Genomic DNA, 27,178 nt, shown 5'->3' on the forward strand with positions numbered 1-27,178 from the left:
CTATGTAGAAAACAAAGCAAAACTAAACTAACCTAAAACTCTACTATGTGTCAGAGATTTTTAACAATTTCTAGCCCTCCAAGTCTTTCTCAAGATGTAGGTTGTGTCCTCATTTTATTGATGGCAAGCCTGATGACCTCTGTTCTTGTACCTAATGAATGCTAACGTTGGGATCTGGAGCTGGGGTGCCTGCAATGGAACAGCTCCCTCTCCCCTCAGAGACTGCCCTGGTTTCCTATCTTCGCTTGTCTAAGCAACACCTGTCTGTCTGTCTGTCTACTTGCATCTTCAAGTTTAAGTCCTGCAGAAAGTTTTCACTGAGCCCACATCCTGTAACACTCATGCTTATCCCGATTGTGAAATTTTTCACATTGCTTTGTCTTTGTCAGTTTCCCCTGCAAGAATCAAAGCTCCTTGAGGTCAGGGACTGAATCTGGTTTTCTGTTTTATGGCCCAGCATGTAGCATACATAGGGGGCTGGGACATTGTAGGTATTCAAATGTTAGTTGCATTAAGTATGAAATGAGTGTGAAAATGTATAAGTGCATATAAATGTATAAATGTGCAAGTATACATATAAGCCTGCATTACGTATAAAACCGCCATCAGATTTTACTGTTTAAAGATAACTATCCAGCCATCTTAAAGACACAGAAAACTGGATCCCAAAATGGTCATTCCTTTCATCGTCAAGCAGACATAAAACACGTTACAGTTAAATTAAATGTTTCCTAATAATAATAAGTTAATTAATTAATTAATTAAACGTTTCCACTGTTATTACCTTATTGCTCTGAAATTTGGGGCAGCTATAGATACTGTGTTTAAATATTAATTTTATCAGCATTGCCTTCAACCTATGGGCCCAAGACCAAAAATTAGGTCACAGAACACAACAGTTTAATAGAGTAAACTATTCATTATAACACGATAGTAGCAGATATCTGTCAGAGACTCGGGAGAGTTGCTTTAAGAATAACAAACTCAACTGATGTGAAGAAGCATTGAGGAGGGTTGGCCCGGTGGCTCAGGTGGTGGGAGCGCCGTGCTCTAGCGCCACGGCAGCCAGCATGAGTGGCCAGCAGCCAGTGTAAGCGGCTGGCAGCTCCGACGACCCAGCGACTGCCTCAACTGGGGGGAGCGCAAGGCTCATAATACCAGCATGGGCCAGGGAGCTGTGTCCTACACAATTTGACTGAAAAACAACAGCTTGAACTGGAGTGGGGGTGGGGGGGCAGAAGAAGGGGGGAAAAAAGAAGCAATGAGGAGAAAACAGGTGGCACTGTGAGTCAGAATTTTTTCATCAGTACATATTAAGCATCCGCAATATATATATCAGGGAGATGTATCCAATATGTACAGAAGAACGATTGACCCTTTGCTTGGAAATGCTAAAGGGATAGTCTGGGAATAACTAGAAATAATAAAGTAAGAGAACATGGCTGAGGCTCATTATGTGACAAGAAATGCCACATAATGAGCTTTCAAAGACCCACCACATCAGTATCAAAAACCATCATGGGTGTAAGGTGAAAGGGAAAGCTAGTCAATATTCATTTCAGTTAAAAGACTCAGCTTCCAAAACAAATATGGGAGGAAATGCATATAAAATAATACATATTATGAAAACACTTGCTAATTGAAAAAAAAAAAAAAACACTTAAAGAAAATTTTTTTAAACTAGCTTTGATGTCTTTTTGTAGGAGACGTCATTTTTCGCAAAGGTCCACCTGGAGATCAGGGACTTCCAGGCCATGTGGGGCCTCCGGGAATTCCAGGAGTGGATGGGCGCAAAGGTTGGTTCAATCAATGGGGATGTTCTATTAGAATAAGCCATTCGCATCGTCATTATTATCACTGATTGTTTTCACCCTGAGACACCAGTGATACTAAACAGCAGACAGTCAGGGATGGCTTCTTTTCCAAAAGAATTCGCTAAAAGTACTCATTTATCTGTAAATCATTCATTTATTTAGCACCCATGCGATACCTCATTGGCTATTGCTAGAATGTGAGTTTTATCCTGCATTCAAGGAGAGAAACACTGAAATGGGATGATTTATACTAGACTCAGGATTTCCTCTCCAAGAACACCAAGAAGCTCAGATAGATAAAGTAAGCAGACATAATAGATGAATTATTTTTTTTATTAATATGTAAAATGTCCTAGATGATCTTCAGTACATGAAGAAAATTTAAATGTAAGAAATGACTGTGAATGGCTATATGCGATGTCAGAGGGGTAGTAGATTGGGGGAAGGATGTTATCACTTTGTGAGGGATATAAATGATAAATGTCTAACTATAACATTGTTTTGTACACCTGAAACTAATTTTTTTTAAAAATGACTGTGCAGTTGGAAGATATGTCTTTTCTGCAGACTTGGTGTGGGTTTATGAGTAATACAAGTGTGTTCTCTTTGCAGGGGAACCAGGCCTCGTGTGCACAGATTGTCCTTGTGTCCCGGGGCCCCCAGGTCTCCCAGGGTTGCCGGGGTTAGATGGCCGAAAAGGAATCTCAGGTACAGACAATTTGCACACAAGTGTTTTTTACAAGTACAAAAGGGTCAACTCAATGAGGGTATCAGAATGTTGGATGTCATGATAGGGTTTACAGAAGCTCAGAGGGAAATTTTCAAAAACATACACTATTAACATAAAGTAAGCCAAAATCACATAAAAGCTGGCATTTTTCCCTGTTCCATTTTAGTTGCTGAACTCTAGCAAACTATTGCATTATCCAGGAATTATACGTTCAGAATCCTACAGGGGACCAGCAGGTAATTTGAAGCAGTGAAGCAGCCATATTAAACACACATCACTTTTTTCTTCCAGAAAGAAATAAGCTCTCTCTTATTTTTTTCTTGAAAGATACCACCCTTCTCAGTCCATTTTCTCATGTCCATTTTGATAGAGTCAAGAGTGTATGTGCTATCTCACATTCTTCTTAAGTATACAAGTGCAATAAAAAATACACCAGTGGTCTCCGTGCTGGGGACAATAGGGTATAGTGAGGACTGTGGTAAAGTACAGGGCACATTAAAAGGAGCCACTGGGCACCCAACTTCAGACTGTTGTTACTTTGCTATATTTTAGGCCCTGGATTAATAAATCTTTCTACTTTTTGAGGAGAAATTAGGATTTTTACCTGAACTCTCATGTTTTTTTTAATATTAGACATTCATTTTTGAAGAAAAAGACAACGTTGCATAGGCCAATATTCTGAGGACTAAATAAAGCGTATGTCACTTCACATAATCAACCCTTGAGCCAAAGAAGAACAATTCTCCACCCCAACACTGTCACTCCAGGCTGTCACTGACTCTGCTGTCCTACCTCCCCATTCTTCAGCCACAGGACTGGCTGTGGAGAAAACCTTCAAGTGGAAAAGTCTCTATTTATTAGTTGGGCTCCTCTGCCCCTGTGCCACTCCCCTGGTGACCCAGTGCCTTTCATATGGTACCACACACCGTCCTGGTTCTGCCATCAGCATCTTGGCCTTTAGATGCTGTGATCAAATTGTTTATTATTAACCAGTAAGAGCTCGAACTACGGAGCCCTTGGTCATGTGCTAGGCACTGTTCTAGGTCTTCTGTGCCTCCAGGCCTTATTCCTCACATCAACCCTAGAGGCAAGTGCTATCGTAACCCCATTTGACAGATGAGGAAGCTGAGGCATAAGGTGACATAGCTAATAAGTAAGTGGTAGAGCCTGGACTCAAATCCAGACACTCTCCTCCAGAGGCAGTTCTTGCTCTCTACACCAGCATCCTTTCATTGCTGTACCAGGGCTGCCCTTTGAGGCCAGTTAATCCAAAGGTCTCCCTGGCAACATACATAAGGGCCCTTTTATGTTACCAGTGTCCAGTGCATACCTGCATTGGCACAGAGTCTTTGAGGAGGCTGGTGCTCAGGCCAAAGAAGAAAGGCTAATGGTGGCAGCTGTGGGCACCACAGCCAACAGGGGACGTGCATTCAGGCAGGGATCCTTTGTCACTCTCAAGTCCTACCCACTTCTTTATAAATGCCTTATTCCTTTGTAGTCGCTGCCCTCTGACTCCCTGAGACAGGCCTGAGAGGGAAGAAAGGGCAAAGGGTGAGGGGAGGGACTTTTCCTCAAGCAGCTCCTATTCAGCGCCTAAGTCTCTGGGGGCAATGTTCTATTAAAACAAAAACTAAAAAGGATGGAGGGAGGAAGAGGGAGAATGGGAGGGAAGGAGAAAAGGAGGAAAAGAGGGAAAGGAAAAAAGAAAAGCAATTATTATTTTCCTATATTCCCCTTGAGTGACCTCTGACCCAAGCCTGAATGCAGTTGGGCAGCTCACTGCAGCTAACCACCTAGTCGTACTATTGTAGTTTCTTTGGTTTCTCTACGATTTGGCAGGTGACAGGTATAGCTCAAAGAAGATAAAACAGTTTGGATTACTATCAAAAGTATATCCTGGCTCAAATCTTGCAAAAAATAAAATCTGAATAAACATTTGTTAATAAACTGATCTGAGATCCATCAAAAAGATCTTCTGAAGGGATCTTTACAGAGGTACTTAAACACTTACAAGAAATATAAAATTGTACAGTAAAATAAAATGCAATTTGGCAACAGATATCCAAAGCCTCAGAAAAAATTGTGCCCGTTTGGTCCTGAAGTTACACTTTTAGGAATTTATTGTAAAGAAAAATAATTGGATAAATTTAGAAAACAAAATATCCAGAGATATTTATCATAGATAGCATTGGTTACAACAGCTAAAGTTGAAAAAACAATCTAAATGTCTGAAAGCAAGTTAGCTTAATAAATAGTTCACCCACAAAATAGGCTACTATGCGCCCATTTAAAGTGAAGCTATAAATCTGTATGTACTGACATATGTATAACATGCATACAAAATGTATATAAGTCCTATACATTTATGGATATAAGATTTTATGAGTAATGTACATGAAAATTTTAGCAAATATTGTCTTCTGGTGGTAGATTTATGGGTGATTTTCATTCTTTCATTTCTGTGTAACTTTTTTTAAAAACTTTTTTTACAATGAGCATATATTATTTTTATCATCAGAAAAGAATTACTGTATCCCCTTAAAAATTATAAAGACAAGAATTTTAGGAAGCTAAATTTTTTAACAGTTCTTGGTTGTTGTTTTTTACATTTTCTCTTATTCCAGTTACTTACTCCCATTCTCTTCTTGCACCTTATGTTTTAAAATGGAAATTGTCTTCCTTTTCTCAGAAGAAAACACCCTATTTTCTTTATACACTGCATTACCCTGGCTGCTCAGAGTGGGTGCTCAATGAATATTTAATAATTCACTGATTTGCAGGAGAACGAGGGGAAGCTGGCATTAAAGGAAGCCCAGGGTCCCCAGGATGTGACGGTCCTCCAGGATCTCCAGTAAGATTTCATGGTTTTGAAGCTTTAATTTCAATTTGGAGAATAGAACACTCTGGAAATACGGTAGCACCCCCCCTACGTTACCAGTTTGGTGCCTGGCAAAGAAGAGGCACTCAATAGATACTTATTGATTAAATGAATAAATGAATGGTGTATGAATGAAAGAATGAATGAATTCATAATCACTTAAAATGGTGTCGGAGACAGAAAATAGATCAGTGGTTGCCTGGGACTGAGGCTGGGAACAGGGATTGACCACAGATGGGTTGGAGGGAATTTGGGGGAGTGAGAGAAATGTGTTAACACTGAATCGTGGTGATTGTAGCATAAATGTATACATTTATTTTTAAAACCATTGAATTGTACTCTTACAAAGGATACATTTTATGGTATGTAAATTATACCTCAGTAAAGTTGTTAAAACTTTTAATTTGATTATCATAGTGAATCATAAAGTTATATATGGATAAATACATTTAAATCGCATTATCCAGAGATGCGTGTTAACATTTACCAATATTCTAACATAATCTGAATTATGATCATGGTTGTATTATATTAAAATATATTATTGTGTGGATTGCACTGAATTGTACTAACTGAATTATTTTCCAGTTTTGAAAGCAAAAACTAAGCAAAAAAACACAAAAAACTTAAAATTGTACTTATGTGCCAAAGAAAATGTCTGAAAAAAAAATACATGTTCATTAAAATTGAAAAGTTCTTGTTGACATTTTGTCGTTTTTTGAGATTGACACAAAAACAGCTCTGCCCAAATGCCATGTAGACTTATTTCTGTACTGCCCTAGGGATTCCCAGGTGCTCCAGGTGCTCCAGGACTTAAAGGAGAAAAAGGTGAAACACCTCCTCCAGAGGGACAAGTCGGTGACCCGGGAGATCCGGGGCCCAGAGGACAGCCTGGAAGAAAGGGCTTGGATGGAATCCCTGGAACTCCCGGACTAAAAGGATCTCGAGGACCGAAGGGTGAACCGGTTGGTATCTTAGTAATTGTTTTCAAATTACTTCAAGTGCTCTGAAGTTAAGACATAAGATGAATTACTTTCATAAAAAATTGCCTGCTCATCACACTTCATCCCTCTAACTGTACAATGAGGCATCTTCAAACCAGAGCAAATATTTGTAGTATTTAGACAAAATAAATAGGTAGCACTCGATGGTTATTTCAGCCCAAATAAAATTCTACATTGATGATGACCTTGTCTCATACACAAGTTACAATTCTACATTTGTGTCAAATGAGTTTGTAAAGAAGTTCAGAAAATAATTAAAATGGAAAGTTTTAGTCAGTATTCGGGGGGCAATGTGCATTCTTTTAAGTAAAAATAATTGCAGAAAAGGACAAAGTATTCAGGGGTAGGGTAGCGAAATAGATCAAATGTTTTATCATTGACAATATTTAACCTTCTGTAAATTCAATCTCTTTCCATGGAATAGAATCTCTCACATGTTCAATTGAGAGATTCTTACCAGGATCTATTTTTCTTAGAGAAATTTACAAGGCACGCTGCCCAGCCTGTTCTATGAAATACCAGTTTCTCCCAGAGTTAATCAGTGTTATCCAATAAAAAAGGTCCCACTTCGAAGAGGGAAGCTTAGCAAACAAATTTAAAGTTTTGTTTATAGACTCTTTAATGTCAGAATATGAATTGTGACTCCCCATGGTGTAGATATGATTTGCAGTCTTTCCTAAACTTTTTTGACTACAAAGCACTTTTTGGCTGGCAGGGCCAGTGTTTCTCAGACCCTCCTTTGACAAGCTGCCTGTCTGTCCCCCAGCTGGTAGTTATGATTGTAAAGGGACGGAATCTAGAATGCTTTTGGCCTAGTATTAACAGAGATCATATGATGCTCCCATTTGTGTCTCCCTAATGTCTTTATTGTTTCTGGTAAAGATGTTCCAGAAAGTAAGAGAGAAAATCAAGGAGATTTGTTGTTTGTTATGCCCTGTCATTATGCAAGAAGAAGGACCACTTAGCCACCAGTGATACAAACAATGAAAAATCCAGTTAAATTTATTATGTGTGGCCATGTTGGAAAGGAAGGGGAACTTCGATTATTTTGTCAAGTTCAACTTCCTCAATATATACAATTTATTTTCAAAGTTACAGCTACAAAGAAATTTTAAAACACATTTTATAAGAAAACAACTAATAAAGATAGACTATCTCCTTTGTAGTGAAAATACCTGGTGAAAACTAAAACAAATAAATGTGTGCTGTACTTGTTTGATTTTAGAAATGTACCATTAACATGAATGTCACCTCTAATTCTATTTGAACTGTTGGCCTATTTGAGCTAAGTTTTGGGGGCTATTATCATACAGGTGGTATCCCATTGTAGGAACATCTCAAGTGGGACTTGGGAATTCTAAGTTAATGACGTGGCTGAATTCCAAGGGGCACAAAACCACAGAAACCATACAGAGTCGTTATTTTAGTAATGATTCCCTTCAAATGTCAAATGCTTTTTACTTCAAGACTTTCTCTAGAATATGAATACTCTTCATATTCATGGTCATAATAACCTGCATAAGGAGCTGCTGGAATGAAGCACTATCTAAATATATTGTTATTGTAACAGGCCCTCACTGGTGAGAAGGGGGACCGGGGTTTTCCAGGAGATCCTGGCAGCCCTGGGTCCCCAGGACCTGCAGGACCAGCTGGACCACCAGGCTATGGACCGGAGGGAGAGCCTGGTCCAAAGGGAGCCCAAGGTGTTCCTGGAGCCCCTGGACCACCTGGAAAAGCCGGTTGGTTAGTTTTCTTTCCAGTCCTGTTTTCCTATGGAGCGGGTTGATGGTTCCTAGAGATAGTGAAGCTCCCTCAAGACCAGTGGATGTGTACATTAGAGACTTGCTTCTGATAAGTAGAATATGTCAAGTCGCAGGCAGTGGGAAAGAACATGTAGGGTATGCTAGAGAACATCCATTTTTTTCCCTGTTACTGAGCAATTCAGCTCAAATTTCCTAGGATAGACTATATCCATTATGGATATAAATATATGGAAATAGTGGATCCTAAAAAATGAGTGGAAGACAGTTATGATAAACAAAGGGGAGGCCAAAACCTAGGACACTGATATTGAGATGCCTTTTCCAGGCTTCAAGGGTCCACTAGTATTACTCCAAATTTGTTCTTTCTGATCCACAACCCAATAAACATTTTATAAATAAAACTTCACAATATCTAAGACATGTGAAGAAAAGTTGTCTGATAATAGTTTTAAAGTCCCAGGAACGTTGGGGATCCACCTGTACTGAACATCGTTTCTGGAATCAGGAGCGATCTGATCCTCAGTATTTTCTGTGGTGAAGAACATGGTGGAAGATGAAAACGGCATGCTACTAATGGCTTTAAATAAATAATGCTACCATGGTCATTTCTCACTTCTAAAATCACTTTGAAGGGTGAGACCCCATAACCAGTAACTTCCAAGTCATTTTATAGCATCCTCCTCGGTAAAATCTTACACACACATCCCCACAGTACCCATATATATTATAAATTGTGTGCATGCATTTCCGTCCATACATGTATGCAAAGCTTATTTTGTGGTTATACATGCATGTATTTCTTTTTCCTGTGCCTTACTTTTGAGGCTGCTATTCTAATCCAAGAATTGGCAAACCGTGGCACTTCACAGTCCAAATCCAGCACACAGCCTATTTATGTATGGTCTGCAAGCTAAGAATGGTTTTTATGTCTTTAAATGATTGGAAAAAGAATATCTTTTGAATAATATGTCATGAAATTCAAGTTTCAGTGTCCATAAATAAAGTGTTATGGGCACACAGCCACACTCATCCATTAACTCATGTGTTCTGGCTGCTGTCATGCAGTGATGGCTGAGTTGAGTAATTGCGACAGACCATCTGGACCACAAAGCCTAAATTCTTTACTATCTGGCCCTTGACAGAAAAAGTTTGCTCGATCCTCTTCTAACCCATCTTCAAACCCTCTTCTGTTCTTTCTAACTGTGCATGCTTAGTGAAGGTCTCCATTGTCCTAAAATATATTATCATCAACTGTTGCCATCGCGCTATTGTAAACCTACTCTTTCTATAAATATATGAATATATGGACCACACTAATCACTCACATGTTTTTAATATTGGCCACTGTGGTCAGAATATTATCGCTGATCTTTATTATTTGAGTAGGCATTATTTCCCCGATGACACATGAGAGTTTAAGAAATATCCCCCATATCACACACTTTATAAAGAGCAAGGCGAAGGTTCAAGCCCAGACCTACCTGTCAGGCCACACTTCTTGATTGTGCACTCCACTAGTCACCCAATAAATAAATAAATAACCTACCAGTATCCACCAATGTTTAAGCTGAATTCATATTATCTTTTTTTTTTTTTTTTTTTTTAGAATAGGCTCTCTTTCAATACACCAGCATGTTGGGATGTTAATTAAAACAAGCCTTAGACAATAATAGATGCTTACAAATAGTTGCCAATTGAATAAGACAGTTGCTATGGGCTGGTTATCTATTGTATAAGCCAGTTTTGAAGCCTATCTAAGCAGAGACTGTTTTTCGTATTCCTTGGAATATGTCTGTGAACCCCTCCTTATCATATCATATATTTTCCCTCTGAACCAAGGAAAACTTCAATATGCACATGAATATTATGATCCTAAATTCTCTTAAGGTCCACCAGGAGACTCCACCGTTTTGATGCCAATCCCAGGGCCCCCAGGACCTCCAGGGCACCCAGGCCGTCCTGGCCCCCAGGGTCCACCTGGTAAGTATCCGCTTTGCTAAGTCAGGGACCTGGCATCAGATGGCACCCTGACTCACCTAGAAAAACACTGTCCCCACTATAAGGAAAAAAATATATTCATTGGCTCCCAAAGAAAGCACAGGCCAGTTTTGTCACAAAATAAGCCAAGAGGCAGGAATCTCTCTGTCCCTTGAAGTTATCCAAATTATTCCCATTGGTGCTTCTAATTCCAAAAAAGAATTGATGTAATTACTTGAAAAGAATTCAAAAGCAGAACAATCTTTATGGATATCTGGTGGAGGAACAGGAATGTTTCCCCGTGGTTAATCAGGATAGTACCCAGTGGGTCTTCATTTGAAAACGTAACATTTTCACCAATATGATCGAAAACTTAATTTTGCGTGCCTGGCGGGACACATATCATCCAAGATATCTAGAATATTTCTTTTCATGGGGTTAAATTACATTTTCAAAATTATTTGCAGTCCCTAATGAGTCCGTTGGATAGGAATGGAGGAGGAAGTCAGGGTTATGTTAAAATTATTTCTTCATTTGCAAAACTGTCGGGGATGACACGGAAACTGAGACATTTTGTTTTCAGGCGAGATTAAGGAAAGTTGCTGATGCTGATGCGTATGTGTTGTTAAGGTTGTCCTGGACCCAAAGGAAAATGTGGTGAACCAGGGATTCCTGGGCCTGATGGTGAACCAGGAATTCCAGGCATTGGATTCCCTGGGCCTCCTGGACCGAAGGGTAAGTTAAAAAAAATTGAAAACGTAAGGTTCATTGGGGATATTTAGAAAATAGAAATATAAATAAATAAAGAACATAAGAAATACCCATAATACCCTTTAAAATAATGTTTTCCACCAGTCTTAAATGGGGAAAAAAATCTTACAAGAATGTTAGGTAAAAAGGCAGAACTCACATTGATTTATGCAACCTCATCTCAATCATATGTTTTTTTAAATGCATAGAAAAAAATGGAAGGCAATTCCCCAAAGTTATCCTTGATAGTGGGATTACGTGGAGCATTTTTCTTTACTTCTGAATAGATGCCTACACTTCTGACACTTTTACATTTCTTCACTTCATACACTTGTTCTATAATAAAGAACTAACTGTTAAATCACAACTGGCTGATTTCCCTATACATTCCAAAATAAATCACAGAAGTTATTTCCTTTAGGAAAAAAAGAAAATACTGTTTCTCATGAAAGGGGAAACACTCCAAAGAAATCCAGATGCTGAGATCCCCTGAGGTCTCTCAGGGTATCTCAAACAATACCCTGAGGCTCCCCGGTGACAAGTACTGTAAAGTCCTGTCAGGGTGACATATGAGTATTCTCAGTCACCAGGCCATCACACGAAACTTCAGATTTTATGATAATATGTTTGTATCAATATAATTTAAAATGTTTGTCAAAATATAAGCCATTTTTTGTGCTTCATTTCTTAGATGTCACCAATGTTGATCATACATCAGGTCTATCCAAATATGGGAATATTTATCTGACTTTATGAGTATTTGAAATGGAAAACATAATCACATTTCTCATGTGGTCACAAGAATGGCGTTGACTGTAATTTCTTGAATTTCTTCCCAGTGACCTCTAAAGTCACCCAGCCTGGCCCATATTTTTGCCTACTCCTTCTTGGAACCTGCATGAAGAAAATTGCATCCTAGTTTGTAAACCCTATGGAGTGTAACCTCTCTGGAAAGAGACTCTAAACCAGGGGTGTCAAAACTGCAGCCCACGGGCCAACTGCGGTCCGCAATCCATTGTTAATTGGCCCGCAGCAAATTCCAAAAATATATTTAGTTTACTTAAATAAACCAGGTGAGGCAATACGTACTTCACCTCGAGTGAGTGGCCCGGCTGTTTGTGTATTTTACCGCATATGGCCCTTGGTAAAAAACGTTGAAAAAGTTTGGACACCCCTGCTCTACACCATGAGAACAAAAACTATTCTAAGAGCTCCTTGAAAAGTGGAGAGTCAAAATTTCCCAGTTGAACCTAATGAATCCCGTGAACTGTTAATTAAAAATTGCTCAAATTAGAGGCACAGTGGAACTTTCTGAATGCAGCTTTGCTTCACCCTTCTGAACCACAGAACAGAGAAAATGATGTGTGTGACGCCTTTCTCAATACTCCTATCATAAATACATACAAGAAAAGTGAATTCATTACATTCAGTGGGTCCTATAAAGCATTAGGAAGTAATTCTCTTGAACAACCCATCTTGAAAAAGTCTATCTGGGTGCCAGAAATGCTTTATGTCTTGATCTGGGTCATGCTCACTTACTTGTGTGTATGTATGTATATATATATATATATATACACACACACACACACACATATATATATATGTATATATATGTATATATGTATATATGTGTATATATATGTATATACACACATATGTGTATATGTATATATATGTAAATACATGTAAATATTTACTTGGCTGTACACTGAATGTAAAATATACTTTTTTCCTTAAAAGTCAGCCAAATGGTCAACCAGGATCAATGGTTTAGAAAATTGCTGAGTCAAAATGGTAGCAGTGCTAAATAACAAAAATGGAGAAGGTAGTTTTTAAAATTGAGCACCAATGTAATCTGATTTGAAACTGGATTTTTGCTAACTTAGCAGTTGGCTTTCTCATCATTCAATCTTTTATTAAAAAAACATCTATAGCTGCATTCCTCATAAAAACGTGAGATAGAATGGGAGAGATACTGCTCAGAATCTTTTAATAAGACTAATCTTACAACCTTTATTATTTTTTCTCTGTAGGAGACCGAGGTTTTCCAGGAACAAAAGGATCACCAGGTTGTCCTGGAAAAATCGGAAAGCCGGGCTTACCTGGAAAGCCAGGCGTCCCAGGAGCCAAGGTCTTTGAGAATTAGACTTCAGACTGATATGGGCATGAGGGGGAGCAATTATAGTGGCCAATTAGGTTGTTCCTGCCAATCAGGATGCTTTGTGTGGACAAATTATCAAACTATTGGTAGATGATAAAGATAGTGCATTCGTTTAAAGTTTCTGGAATCATCCCTCCCTTTTAGAAAGGAAAATAAAAGGTGTTAGGAGACAGGTTTGCTTCTCTATTCCTTCCTTAATCTTCAGAAACATTCATAATATTTTAAAGGGGAGAACTCTTGGAAGAAACATGGACAGTTATGAGAAAAAGACTATCAAAAGAAGAGACATCTAGATTGTTTACAGAAAATTCCACAATATTCTGAAAAAGTGGAGGCTCTAAAGAATTCAGTATAATTTTATAGAAAAGTCAGCAGCTAGAGTGGAAAAAGGAAAGTTGATGGAATGGTGGTGACTGTCAAAAGAGACTTAGGAGCTCTACAATGAAAATATTATTTTCAAGTATAATAAATAGCCCCAAAGACCCGTCAATCAATAGTCAATAAGGATTTGGAAGCATTACGTAGTAAAACTAACATAATTTCTGTGCTATAGGGAGAACCAGGACTAGCCATGCCTGGAGAACCAGGAACACCAGGTTTTCCAGGAGAAAGAGGCAATTCTGGGGAAAATGGAGAAATTGGACTCCCTGGATTTCCCGGTCTCCCTGGAATTCCAGGAACTGGAGGGCTTGATGGACCACAAGGTACCATAGCAAGTGCGATTACTTTTCTCCATTATGAGCTCAGCTGAAATGCAGCAAGTTGAATATGTAGGGATGACGAATTCTTCTCAAACGAAGCTCTAGATCAATAAATACGAGACGCTGTGGGGCCTAATTATTTGTCCATTCAACATTGTTGCCTTACCTTTGCTCCGTGTTTCCTTCCTTCTTCCTTCTTTGCTTCTTAAACAGTTTCCTCTTAGACATATTAATGGTATTACATGTTGGTCCGATTTAGGGGGAGAAATTACAGAAGAGTTCTTGGGATAGCAATACTAGGACCTTGGCTTTTGGCACCTGAATATATTCTTGGACTCTGTTTTGCAGGGGATCCAGGGCAGCCTGGACCACCTGGAGAAAACGGACCCCCAGGAAGCTGCACAGAGGGTCCCAGGGGAGCCCAAGGACTTCCAGGCTTAAATGGACTGAAAGGGCAACAAGGTAGGAGCAGGGCCTCAAAACTAGTCACTGTATGGGCAAGTGACGTGGGACTCCTGCTTTACGCTCTGCTGTTTAACCTCGGAGCTGTCCAGCAACAAGTCCTGACCACTGTTCAGTGGAAAATGGTACTTCAGAAGTATAAACTTGGTTGTCATGGATTTGTTGCAGTGAGTACCACCCTGTAGATTAAGAGACCTGAAGTTAATATAATAAGTTGGATTGTGTCTTGTATGCAAGAAAATATGAACACTGAATATGCATATTTATATATATATTACATAAAAACTCTCAAAAAATGTTTTACCTTTATAAGTATACTAAAGTGACAAATTTATCCTTATTATGAAAATAAAGTGAATGTATTAAAAAAATACCTGTTTAACAAGTTACAAACTAAAATATGTAGTTGATTGTTTTAAAGCATCCTAAAAGAAAGGTACAAAAATAAATCTAAATTATGTGGACTAGATGGTGCAGACAATGGGAAACTTACTGTATCTTTTTGGCTGCTCTCAACCAGATCTGTGCTCTATTATTACTGGGGAAAAACCCTCCAGGACTCAGCTAATGCCTATGGCTACGATACTGCTTATGTGTTCACAAACAAGTTTGTGGCCAAAATGGTAATTGTAGTGGTTCTCTTGTTTCCAGAAGCATCTGGTGGCTCGCTCTATGTGAGTGGCTCTGAATGTTTCCTACAAGTTAAAGACAGAGCCACAGTCATAACAGATCCAAATTCTACATTTTTATTACTGCATGAGCCATGAAACAGAGAATGTTAAAGCCAGAAGGGATCTTAAAAATTTTATAGAAGGGGACATAAATCAGTCAATCCGATAAGTAGGTGGTTTGCTCAAAATCATACAGCTACATATTTACAGCCACAAAATATTTCTGGAGTTGGGGAGTGTACTTGTGTTTATTCATTCATTCATTCATTCATTCATTCATTCATTCATTCACTCATTCAAATATAGGCAGAAGAGGCGAAACTGGGCTAAAGGGAGACCCAGGTATTCCGGGCTTGGATAGGCCAGGAATTCCTGGAGAACCTGGACCACCAGGAAAACCAGGTCATCAAGGTGACATGGGACCACCTGGTCAAAAAGGATATCCAGGAAATCCAGGATTTGTAGGGCCACCAGGTATCCTTTTTTATGCTTTTATTTTTCTTCTACTATCTTCTCCCACATTTTCCTTTTCAGGTGGCTCTATAAACCAGGCATAGGCATAGGCTTTTGCTTCTATGCTTCTCTTTCAGTTAGTATAAGTATTTTTTCTTCTGAATGATTTGCAAGTGGCCAGCAGACAAGGTCATAGGGGTGACAGGGTGATCACATTTCACAATGTCCTAGGATGTGATCATTTGTGTAATCTTTTTTATCTATTACTACTAAAATATATTTGCTAGTATTTTGATTGTTGAGATTTTTTACATCAATAATCATAAGGGATACTGGTCTGTTTTCTTATGATGTCTATGCCTGGTTTTTGTAACAGAGTAATGCTGGCTTCATAGAACAAGACATAGTGTTTCTTCCTCTTGTATTTCCTAGAAGAATTTGTGAAGATGGATATTCTTTAAACGTTCAGTACAATTCAACAGTGGAGCCATCTGGGTCTAGGCTTCTCTTTGTGGGAAGTTTGTAAATTACTAATTCAATTGCATCACTTGTTATGGGTTTGCTCAGATTTTCTGTTTCTTCTTGAGTCAGTTTTGGTAGTCTGTGCCTTCTGGGAATTTGTCCATTTTGTCTACATTATGTGATTTGCTGGCATGTAGTTAGTTGTTCCTAGTATTCCCTTATAATACTTTTTATTTCATCACTATTTTTATAGCTTGTATGTTTGGGAAGAATATTCCAACAGTCTCCTCATGCATAAGAATCTCCCTGATCTTTCCTCCAAAGAAGAGCCCAGAATAACAACTTAACCTGGAAATTATTCTTTCATTCATGTCACTGAGATACTATCATGTGCCAGCCATAGAGACACATCAATGGACGAGACCCCTCCTCCGGCAGTGGGGGAGACAGTAACAAACACACTTAAAAACTAAGTTAGGCTCTAGGCAACTGCTATTAAGAAAATATTAGGTTGGTGCAAAACTAATTGCGATTTAAAAGGTTAAAAATAATTACAAAAACTGCAACTACTTTTGCACCAACCTAATAAAATAAGGGAGTATAAGAGAAAGCTATTATTAGTCAGGGATTGGAAGGAGGGAATGATCCAAAACTGCAACATATTATATTCTTATCCACAAATGTGATTTGCTACCAATGACTTATACGCCATGTAATAAAGACCGTTTACTGACCCACCTCCTAGACAAATATGGTTATTTTCCTATTTACAGAAACCATTTCTTTAACTCCCAACCGCCCTTTTAATTGTAATTTATTTTATTAGATGGAGTATTTGCTTTCCTCATTCCGCACAACATGTGCTGCTTTGTTTTGCTTTGTTTCCATAGGTGAAAAAGGATCGACTGGGATGATGGGCTTTCCTGGAAACATTGGCCTTCCAGGGCCTCCCGGGAAGCCAGGCACCCCGGGCCAGAAGGGTAAGTGACGGAAGCTCTTTCCAGCTATCAGGGGGCATGAACAATGTTCATTCATTTAACAGCAAAATAAATTATATTGTATTCTTTGAGGGGGAAATAGTTCTGAGAGAACCACGTATTTGATTTTGCTCTTTTCTGTATGCCTTGTTTTTCATTTGAATGGGATCGTATTTTCTCCTTGCAGGCGTATATGCTACCCTCATGTGGCTGCCTGATTGGGGAACCATTGATCAAGTTCTCAGCACTGTTAACCTTTTTGGCTTATTTGTTTTGTTGTGTTTTATGGTAAGCGCTGTTATCTTTTGGATCCTTAGGAACTACTTAAAGAATTGAGGAATTGCTGTTGTTCCTCCTGTCTTATAGGTAGCTTTGGAATTCCAGGAACAAAGGGTAAGAGAGGAGCCCCAGGAGCCAAGGGGGAAGAAGGAGCGAAAGGAATTCCCGGGCCTTCTCAAATATCCCACTTACTGGGGGACAAAGGAGAGCCAGGCCTCAAAGGTACAGATGGCCTTACGTTTAGAACCAGAACATGAGAGCTGATTCTGAGACTGAGACTTATCCGGGCCAGTCTTCTTCGTTGGCAGATGAGGACAGTGGGGACAGTTTAATTTAACTGCCCGCAGTCACACAGCCAGTTGGTGGCCCAAGCCTGGATTAGAACTGGGTCTTGGGTGCCTTGGACGATAATATGCTGCCTCTTTAAGGCATAACGTTTTATTTCTCAGTTAATTCTGCATGGTGGTCTGCTGTATTTAAATTGTCACTAGCCAATTTTAAATTATACACCCTCAAAGCCCATTTTTGCCACGTACGTAGAACATCAAACCCTTAAGAAATGCCACGTAAAAAGCTTCCCTGACTGGAAAAGAAACCTCCACACCAGATTCGACTTTATTCCATCAGCTTTCGGGATGAATTTTTATCATTGCATCTAAAAACTACTTCTTGTGCTCAAAACCCTTTGCAGAATAATAACTAAAAAGAAAGTATGTTTTAATTGAAAATTAATGCTTCAGAGTGCTGTTGTCAGCTATAACTACCAGACTAAAATTCAAACCCAATCAAATTATTTCAAGTTATTTGAGCCCTTTCTCTGACAGTTTTTGTTACATGATCAATACAACCAATGTAAAATCAAATTTTAAGAAAGCCTGACTTATGGTCTCCTTGACCAATTTTAATCCTAATTAATTTTAGAAAAACAGAATTTCTGTGTAAAATGAAATGTTTACAGAACAAACTGTCGTAGCATGGAAGAATAAAAGGAAAATGTGTTTGCAGTTGCAAAACCCTATCAAGTTTTGACTAATTTGTAATAAATTTTGAAAAGTGAAATTGTATTCAACAAATATTTATATGCTTGACACATAAGGATTTATAGTCCAAGTAAAGATTTTCCTAAAAATTCTACAGTGTGCTGTAAAACACACTAGAAAGACTGAATAGTTGTCTTTCTCAGAACTAGGAAGGACTTCACAGAAGTGATATCTGACCAGGATCTGGAGAGTAATTGAATCCAACTAATTTGCCAACTTAAAAAAATGTATAATCATTGGAAAAATAAATTCATAGAAAGTTTTTTTTTTCCATAAGGAAAATGAACAAGTAAAGGTCTTTTGGGTAGTTCCTATTTAATCTGGTGTCAAAGAGATAGTTTAGTTCTAGGTCAAACAGGAGATTGCACTACATTTTTTGCAATGAAATAGAAAATATGAATTTCATAAAACTGCAAAAACCGATCTCAGCCACGATGTGGAAAAGAAAAAAATACTGCCACAAATGTCCAGTCCTCATAAACTACCTGCATAGACACTGCTTCACTGGGCTAGTCTAGATGATTTAGATAGTGTTAAAAACATTTTGAAAAATTATGAATAGCGTGTCTGTGCCTACACAAATTAAAATTTGGATCTAACATCATGAATGCACAACAGATACTAATTTACAATTAAAGAATTCCTTTTGTAAAGTATGGAAGAACACATGCTATTTCTATGCTTGTATCAGAATTCTTTTACTCACCCAAAGTTCAATATGCTTGGAAGCTGTCCTGAATGTTTTCTTTTGGCTTTTCAAATGCATAACCAAGGAGCAGAGATTAAACAATAACAACAAAAAGATCATATTATCTAGTCCTCTCTAATTTCAATACGATCCATTTTTTTTCAACGGAATTTCTGGCTTAAAGACATCCACTGCAAATGGATGAGATGTTAGAGGTACAGGTAAGCACAACTGTCATCTCCTAAAGGAGCCTGCACAGGAGACGTGGGCATATGTATGAAAAGATAACGAATACTACAAGGTGGAAATTAGTACTGTTGTGTGTTTTTAACAAAGACCTGTGTAGCACTTACCACATGCAGATACTGTTCTAAGTATTACAAACATTGACTCATTTAATCCTTACAATACCCCTAGGAGTAGGTTATTGCTATCATCCCATTTTGCAGATAGAGAATGGAGAGGTCAAATTAATGCTGCGCTCATACGAAGTGGCAGAGATGGGGACTTACACTGAAATGGTTGGTACAGAATCCATACTCCCTGTGCTGACAGGTACCACTGACAGTGAGTCCGGTGGGAGGCGAGGGAAGCAGAAAACATAACAACCAAAGTAGTCGGAGAGGCCCCGGGAAAGAGGATTGAAATTATGAGTAGGAGTCAGATAAGCAAATAATACTCTTGGCTTAAAATCTTACCGAGGCTCCCCATGCTTTAAGAATTCAAACTTTGAAGGTTGGCATACAAGTTTATCACTCGCCCTTTGCCTACCTCTCCAGCCACAGCACATTTATTTACTCAATAATTATTTTTCAGTCTCTATTAACTAGGCATTTTACTCTGTCCTGAAGACACAGAGGTGAACAGAGCAGAGGGAGTATCCTGTCATGAGAAAAGTTACAGTTCAGTGGGGAGAAAGAGACATTAATGGATTCATAAACATTTTCTGTATAGGGCCAGGTAGTAAATATGTTAGGCTTTCTGGACCATATATGGTCCCTATGAATAATCTTCTTTAGTGTTTGTTTCTCTGCTTATTTGGTTACAGCCCTTTAAAAATGTAAAAGCCATCCTTAGCTCTCTAGCCATACAACGCCAAGCCAGATTCGGCCTACAGGCAGTAGGTAGTTTGCCAACGAAATAATATGTATTTTTAGATTATGATAAATCACATAAATGGAAAAAACAAAGATTATGAAAGAAAATAACCTAACTGCCTGGTATTCACCACTCCTTCGCACATGCTTTTTTCTTGCCTGGGGATCCTATCCCATTCCAGGCTTTTTTCACCCAACTGGATCCCACTCAGTCTTCAAGATTGAGCTAAAAAAAATACTCCTCTTCCAGAAATTCTTTCCTGTAGCATATTGTGCCCAACTCTGTTACAGAACTTATCACACTGGATGGCAATTGTTTACTTGGTTATTTCCCCATTTTAGTGAAACACTAAAAACTTGGGGGAAGGGGACATGATTTATGTCTCCAGTACTCAGCATAAGACCTGTCTATTGATTAGACACTCACTCCATATGGGAACGAGTAAATAGGTAACCAGGAAATAGCTAAGGGAAGTGGGTCTGCTTGAGAAAATGCACAAGGCCAGCCCATCCACAGATGGGAGAATGCTTCAAATGCCAGTGGAAGAAGTTCATGCTTTATACTGTAGTTCATCATTTAGAGAGATTCAAGGAATATTTTTGAGCAGGAAAATAATGTGATCAAAGCCGTGCTTTACACAAGTAGGATGGTATTGTGGGAAGTTTGTGAGCTTCCCCAACTGCAGAACTGGGTTCCAATTCCCCACATTACCACAGATGGATGGTGTGACTCCAGATTAGCCCACTGACTTCTTAGAGTCAGTTTTCTCACCTCTTCATCCAATCTGGGAAGGCTCATGAATAAAAGACAATAATATCTGTCCTATACTAATACTTAATGAATGACAATTATAATAAATGGATTGAGAAGGGGGTAGTCTAGACAAATATAGTGTAGTATGGTCCTCTGTCATTACTAAAATTAAAAATTAAAAGAGAAGCTATATGTAGGCCATAAATTCTTGCTGGGTTTGTTTAAAGTGTTACTATGATGATAGTTGCTAGTTTTCTTTGAGAATTAACTCATGCCAGCCACTGTACTGATGCTTTGTATATATTATCTCATTTAATCCTCTTTTTAAAAAGATATAAGTTCATGTTTGCCCATGCTCTTAACAAATATGCTATCCTGTATTACAATAATATCTCATCAATTTTAATCAGGACTTAGATAACTCTGATAAAATTATAATCTGCGTTTTTAACACATGGTTTTTAACTTTAGGATTTGCAGGAATGCCTGGTGAGAAAGGATACAAAGGCACCCCAGGGTTACCTGGTTTAAAAGGACACGAAGGGCCACCTGGACTACCGGGACCACCAGGTATAGATGATTCTCTAATAGAACTATCAGGGTTTAAGTTTGCCTAGATCTAAATGTAACAAAAATGTTTCTAGACTTACTGGGTCAAATGTGACTTCAGCTCCAACAGAAATTTGTTTCTAAATTAAACGAAAATAAATGTGTTTGCAGTCAGCTTGTATTAACTAAAAAATATTCACAATATCACACGTAGACGAAAATCAGATAATGCTTTAGAGTTTTTCAAATTTGCCTCTTTTTGTAAACAAGTTATGGAGTTTGCAAACTAATTTTTTGAACAATTAAAGTTGTTCCCTGTTCTCTATAATCAAATCAGTGACAAAATATATTACATGGCGATAAAATTTCAGTACTGAATGTAGACATTTATTACTATATGATCGTAGGCCCTGGTCCTAGGATGATTTTGGTGTTTGAAATCCAGGCCTGCTGATAAGAATCTAACTTTCTCTACTTTTACATTTTCTGGGTCTTCAGTCCCCTCCTTATATGAAGGTAAAAAGGCAGCTAAAAAGTACTTAAACCAGCTGGTCAGGCAGCTCTGGATGCATTCATTCATGCAAGCAACAAATATTTATTAAGCACCTACTGTGTCCAGGGCCTAAGCAAGGCATATGACTATGTATTTGTTCTCAAGGACCCAGAGGAGATCCAGGTAGCACTGGGAATCCTGGAGAACCTGGGCCACATGGCCTGCCAGGAAGCATGGGGAACATGGGGCTGCCAGGTAATGTATAAGGTCCTTTTATGAGCCTACAAGCTCACAATGGGTCCCAGTTCTAGATTTTCTGTGTTGTTTTTTGTTTTGTATTTCCATTTGGTAGAAAGTTGGTGTGATGCAGCTAAATTTGCTTTTAGACAAATGTACTATGTGCAACAAGAACAAAAGAAATCTCTGTATTGTGTAAAACTCATCCATTATGACTACCTGATGCATTAGTGATTCCAAAAAACCACCTTCCTAAGAAAAAGGTGGTGTGTGTAAAGACCAAAAGTAGAACACTTCAACATTCCTGTGTTTATCTATCTTACCTGATTTCTTTTCCTAATTTCAGGTTCTAAAGGAGAGAAGGGAACTTTGGGACTCCCAGGTCTACCTGGAAGACCAGGCCTCCCTGGACTTCATGGTCTCCAAGGAGATAAGGGAGAACCAGGTTATTCTATAGGTACCAGGCCAGGACCACCAGGACCAAAGGTATATAAGCTACTCAACTATTTGCATTTTAATGGTGAAGTGAGTCCCTTTAAATATCAACAAGTATATATGGATTCGATGTGGGCAGGGAAAATTGAAAATATGATTGTATTTTCAGGTTTGTTTGTGTTTTACTTGTGTTTGTTTGTTTTCTAATCCTATCTCCACAACTGACGATGCCTGTCACATAGCTGTCAGCTTCTGAGTTTATTCTCCCCCGTTTCAGCTCCCAAGGAATGTCTCATAACTGTCCCTGCAATTTGAGTGTGCTGCCAGAAGGAGGCAATGATCAGAGGCCCACACAATCTGACATGGCGGTGTTTGTTCTTCCTGCCATGCAAAGGAGCCAGTCTTTGCTATGTACTCATCTCACACAGACTTATAAAACTAAATTTCCAAAAATTGTAATAAAAAACACTTGACTTTATTAAATTGTAATAAAAGCTGTAAAATAACTGTAGAGCATCATTAAAAAGCAGACAAAATCCTAAGGTACAAAGTCATGTATCTTAGTTGTTTCAAAACTTTAAGTATTTTCACTTCATTACACAGAATTTTATCTTGTGTCAATGTGCTCAGTACTTGTGTTGTTAACTAGAGGTTGCATTTCACAGCCCTTGCTAGCTTGTTGTAGCAAGCAGCAACCAAATGTTTCAGTGGGGCTCAGTTGTTGTTTTTAGGTTTATTTCCTTCCAACTTTTTTGTGTACAGCAGAGCTAGACCACTAGAGAATAATTAAATAGAAGTTCCCATAAGCAGGAGTTTTAACATGGGATTCCGTGGACTCACTACAGAAGTCTATAGGACCCTAAGAAGCCTACTGATCTCCTGAAATTGAATGTAAAATAAATGCCAATTTTTGTAGAGGAGAGTCTGTATTTTTTATCAGACATTCAAGAATATATGACTCCAAAAAATATAAAACTTGTTACCCAGGGGGCATTTTCCCTGACTGTTATGAGCCAATAAAAAACCTCTCCTAAGATTTCCACCAATAATGCTCTCCTCCATCAGTAATTGCTAGAAACAACAGGACAGAAAATTTTTGGAAGCCACACAGACCCAGGGAAGTAACTCTTTATTACCTGGAGCACAGATAAATTTCCTTTGCCCTTTATTTTTAGACCAGGTCCTCAGAAAACCAGGGAGAGACTCCATTGAGATATTTTCTTAGTGAGGAATCATTTTATACTTAATTCACATTCAGTCAATTAATAGCTTTATTTATATTTAGGATTTTCGTAGGTAACCACAATAGTCATTTTCAGAACTGTGCATTGAACACAGAATAAGCTGGTTTTGCCATGCTGGCAAATGATAGTAATAGAGTAGTCTATTTTAATCAGCTTCTGTGGAGATTTTGTAAGTCTCCATCAAATCCCTGTGTGCTGGCTTATCATAAAACTGAAATACAGTTTTAATGAATATTAAATCATTGAAGTGGTTTTTTTTTACATGTGATTGACAAAATTTATCAGTATGCATGGTATTTGTAGGACATATATTCATTTGGTCTATTTCTTTCTTACCCCAGAGTTAATCATCACAATTTGAAATTATACATTTGTGTGATTATTTAACTATCTCCCCACTGGTCTCTAAAGCTCTGTGAAGGCAGGGACTGTATATATATATATATATATATATATGACATATCTGTATATGGTTACTATTATATTCCTGGTGAGAGCCAGCTTCATGGACATGCGACTTGTGCAGCCACAGAGATTGGGCGCTGAGAAGGACTCCATGCTTGGTTGAACACTCTGCTGTTGCTGTCTTGAATTGCTTAAAAATTTTTAAAAAGGGAACTGCCTTTTAAAGGGCATGTTGCACTGGGCCCCACAGATCATGCAGCCATCCTGTTCCCAGCCCCTATCACAGTGCTGGCACATAGCAGACACTTAATATAAATTGCTAACTAACTGAAGAAGAAGAATAAGTAAATGCAAACAAATATAGTTTATACTTCATTCTGATGACATATCCTGCATATATAAGAATTTTAAAGGTATTTGACTGAATTTAAGGGAGAACCAGGATTGCCAGGTGACATGGGACAGAAAGGAGAAAGAGGGCCCCCCGGCCCACCTGGATATCCCGGGCCTCCTGGACCTGATGGAATCCCTGGAAGTCCCGGAAGTCCCGGCCACCCAGGTGAGCACTGACTTCACAACTCTGAAAGCTGGAAACATGACACTTAGCAGGGCTCTCACATCCTCGAATCATCTCTGTTGGCAAAAAAGCTATTTAGGCTTTTGTACTACAATTGCTTTTATTCAGTTTTGATTATCAAGTTCTAAGACACTAAGAAACAGCAAATTAACCCAGAGGAGCCTTATTTTTACTGATCAGCCAGTTTGGTGGACTGAAATCTAAAAACATGCACCTGTAAATAAAACCTGTGAAGCGCAGCCTCGATGAATTCAGCCTAAAGACACAACACGTTAGTTCATTGCCCAGTCTTATTATAGTCATATTAGTTTTCTAGGGCTTCCATAACAGATAATACAGACGGGGTGGCTTAAACAACAGAAATTGATTTTCTCACAATTCTGGAGCCTGGAAGTTTGAGATCTAGGTATCGGCAGGGTTGACCTCCTTCTCACTGTGTCTGTCCTCTGTCGGTGTCCAAATTTCCTCTTCTTAGAAGAACACCAGTCATATTGGATTAGAGCCCAACCCAATGACCTCATTTTACCTTACTTGCTTCTTTAAAGACACTGTCTCCAAATACTCTGATATACTGAGACATTGGGGGTTAGGACTTCCGCATATGCATTACGAAGCAACACAATTCTGCCCATAACACTGTTGTGATTTTTGGCTGGCATGTTTCAAGGTTGAATGTTGGCTTTCTTTCTCATTTGCTTATAATTCAGGTTTTGTTTTATTTTGAAAAACTGTTAAGCTACTGGGTTGTAACTTTGGGTCTTACTTAAAATGATAATATTTAAGTCATCTTTACAATGAAAGGTTCGATGGATTTGCAATTAATTCCCAATTAAAGCAATAAATCAGATATTGAGTGGTCCCTGTGGCTGGTATCTGCATACCTTTGAAACTGATGTGACACATTTCTACTGTGCTGCTCTGGGGGGAAAGCCTGAGGGGACTGATGACGAGAGTGTTTCAGGCTGGCGTGAGCACAGAAGACTGTAAGAACTGACCATATCAGCCTTGGTTGTAACCATTAATCTTTGGGTGTCCTTTTTCCCTTTCCCTGTCTCTTCATTTATAGGAAAGCCGGGTCCCGATGGCGATTTGGGGTCTAAAGGAATCAAAGGCTTCCCAGGCTTTCCAGGAACGAAAGGCCCTCCAGGTTCCACTTCTGTACTTTGTCTATTTCCCTTTCTGGAGGGAGCACGTTTTCTCCTAAGTTTGGACTCTGATACCCATATCTCTGAGCCATGACTGCCCTACAGAAGGTAGATCCCAGTTACTCGGTGCTCAGACAGAAATGCAGAAAAGTGAGGTTAGGTATTTAGACCTAATTCAACCATCTGCCGACCTAGACATTCCTAAGTGATGCCCCTCATGATTGTATTCACCTGTTCATAGTTTTCACTGTGAATGTAGCTTCACATAAGTACAGTTCTGAAAAATGAACTCCTTTACCAGAATTACACACAACTGGTACATTAGGCCATTGATAGGAAATAAGTCCTCTCTTTGAATCGCACTACTTTTTTCCCCAGGTCCTCCAGGATTCCCAGGAAACCCCGGACCAATGGGTATGAGAGGTAACCAAGGGTGTGATGGAATTCCTGGACCAGCAGGAGAAAAGGGAGAGCCAGGTACAACTTGCTCATTATCCTGGATCCACTAGTTTTATTTTGCATGAAATTATTTAGTGACACTGGAGTCCTTCTCTGCTCTAGAGTCTTCTCTGACAGAAGTCTTCTCTGTTTAACGTGTTCTGGGAGTGTGATAATTAAACTTCCGTCTGTTGCCAAAGGGAAATTGACCTAGCGGAATGAATTATATGATGTATATAATGAAATTAACCACATATAAAATATTAATATGCCAATATTACCTCTTTCAGGTTTGCTGGGGGCATTTCCAGGCCCAAAAGGAAAACCTGGTGCTCCAGGTGAGCAGTCCTTTTTGATACACATTTTCTAGGCCAGAGTCTAATTTAATATGCCTGAAATATTGAATTAAATAAATCCCAATGGCAATGCAGGATGTTTATCTTCTTAGTATTCAAGTAAAAACGCTTTATTATTACCATCACAACAAAGTGAGTGAATTAGAAACTGTGACCCAATTTTGGAATTTCTTTCTATGAAAGTCTTTAAAAATAAAAAGACTTCTTATGTATTTGCTTTGCCTTTGTTTAAATGTATGATTTAAATGCATAACTTCCTGCAAGGATGAAGTTGGATTGTCTGGCTTGTCAGCGAGCGTCCCTCCCTGCTATTCCGAGATGCAGTGATAACGCTGCTCCTTCCCCAACTTGTTATCTCCTTGGGTCTGATTCTAACCCCCAGAGCCAGCTGGGGGTTCACACTAGTGATTATAAAGGGCCACCCAGGAACTCACTCAACATCTCAGACGTGGCCCTTTATTGAACATGTCATTCAAAGTATATACACGGTTTTTTGTTTGCCAAACAGCAATTCTGGGTTTCTCATGCCAGCGTTTCATAAGATGAGCAGCTTCTTTTCACTTTCTCCAATTTGTAGAGAAACCTGCCAGAAGAAACACTAGCTTATTTGCACCTTCTCAGCCATGGGTCCTGTGGGT

The 27,178-nt window shown here is 38.7% G+C and overlaps 1 protein-coding gene across 2 annotated transcripts in view; it reads left to right on the forward strand.

Annotated features, from left to right (window-relative positions):
- The window catches only part of COL4A3 (collagen type IV alpha 3 chain), a 149,259-nt gene that overhangs the window by 99,964 nt on the left and 22,117 nt on the right, over positions 1-27,178 (forward strand). For both annotated transcript variants that reach the window (XR_012490019.2, XM_074314144.2), the window contains exons 22-41: positions 1,704-1,796; positions 2,427-2,522; positions 5,325-5,395; positions 6,205-6,387; positions 7,997-8,165; positions 10,077-10,169; positions 10,797-10,901; positions 12,950-13,047; positions 13,631-13,781; positions 14,127-14,240; positions 15,218-15,385; positions 16,717-16,806; positions 17,170-17,304; positions 21,133-21,231; positions 21,869-21,958; positions 22,287-22,426; positions 24,457-24,583; positions 25,668-25,748; positions 26,125-26,223; positions 26,475-26,522. Coding sequence is in view for 1 of the 2 variants with exons in the window: in XM_074314144.2 (XP_074170245.2) it covers positions 1,704-1,796; positions 2,427-2,522; positions 5,325-5,395; positions 6,205-6,387; positions 7,997-8,165; positions 10,077-10,169; positions 10,797-10,901; positions 12,950-13,047; positions 13,631-13,781; positions 14,127-14,240; positions 15,218-15,385; positions 16,717-16,806; positions 17,170-17,304; positions 21,133-21,231; positions 21,869-21,958; positions 22,287-22,426; positions 24,457-24,583; positions 25,668-25,748; positions 26,125-26,223; positions 26,475-26,522 (2,250 nt within the window). In the remaining variant the exon portion in view is untranslated. The remainder of the gene's footprint in view (positions 1-1,703; positions 1,797-2,426; positions 2,523-5,324; positions 5,396-6,204; positions 6,388-7,996; positions 8,166-10,076; positions 10,170-10,796; positions 10,902-12,949; positions 13,048-13,630; positions 13,782-14,126; positions 14,241-15,217; positions 15,386-16,716; positions 16,807-17,169; positions 17,305-21,132; positions 21,232-21,868; positions 21,959-22,286; positions 22,427-24,456; positions 24,584-25,667; positions 25,749-26,124; positions 26,224-26,474; positions 26,523-27,178) is intronic.

This window comes from Rhinolophus sinicus, chromosome 17 (assembly GCF_057876585.1).
Source record: "Rhinolophus sinicus isolate RSI-liver-muscle chromosome 17, RSI-T2T, whole genome shotgun sequence".
NCBI classification, from domain to species: domain Eukaryota; kingdom Metazoa; phylum Chordata; class Mammalia; order Chiroptera; family Rhinolophidae; genus Rhinolophus; species Rhinolophus sinicus.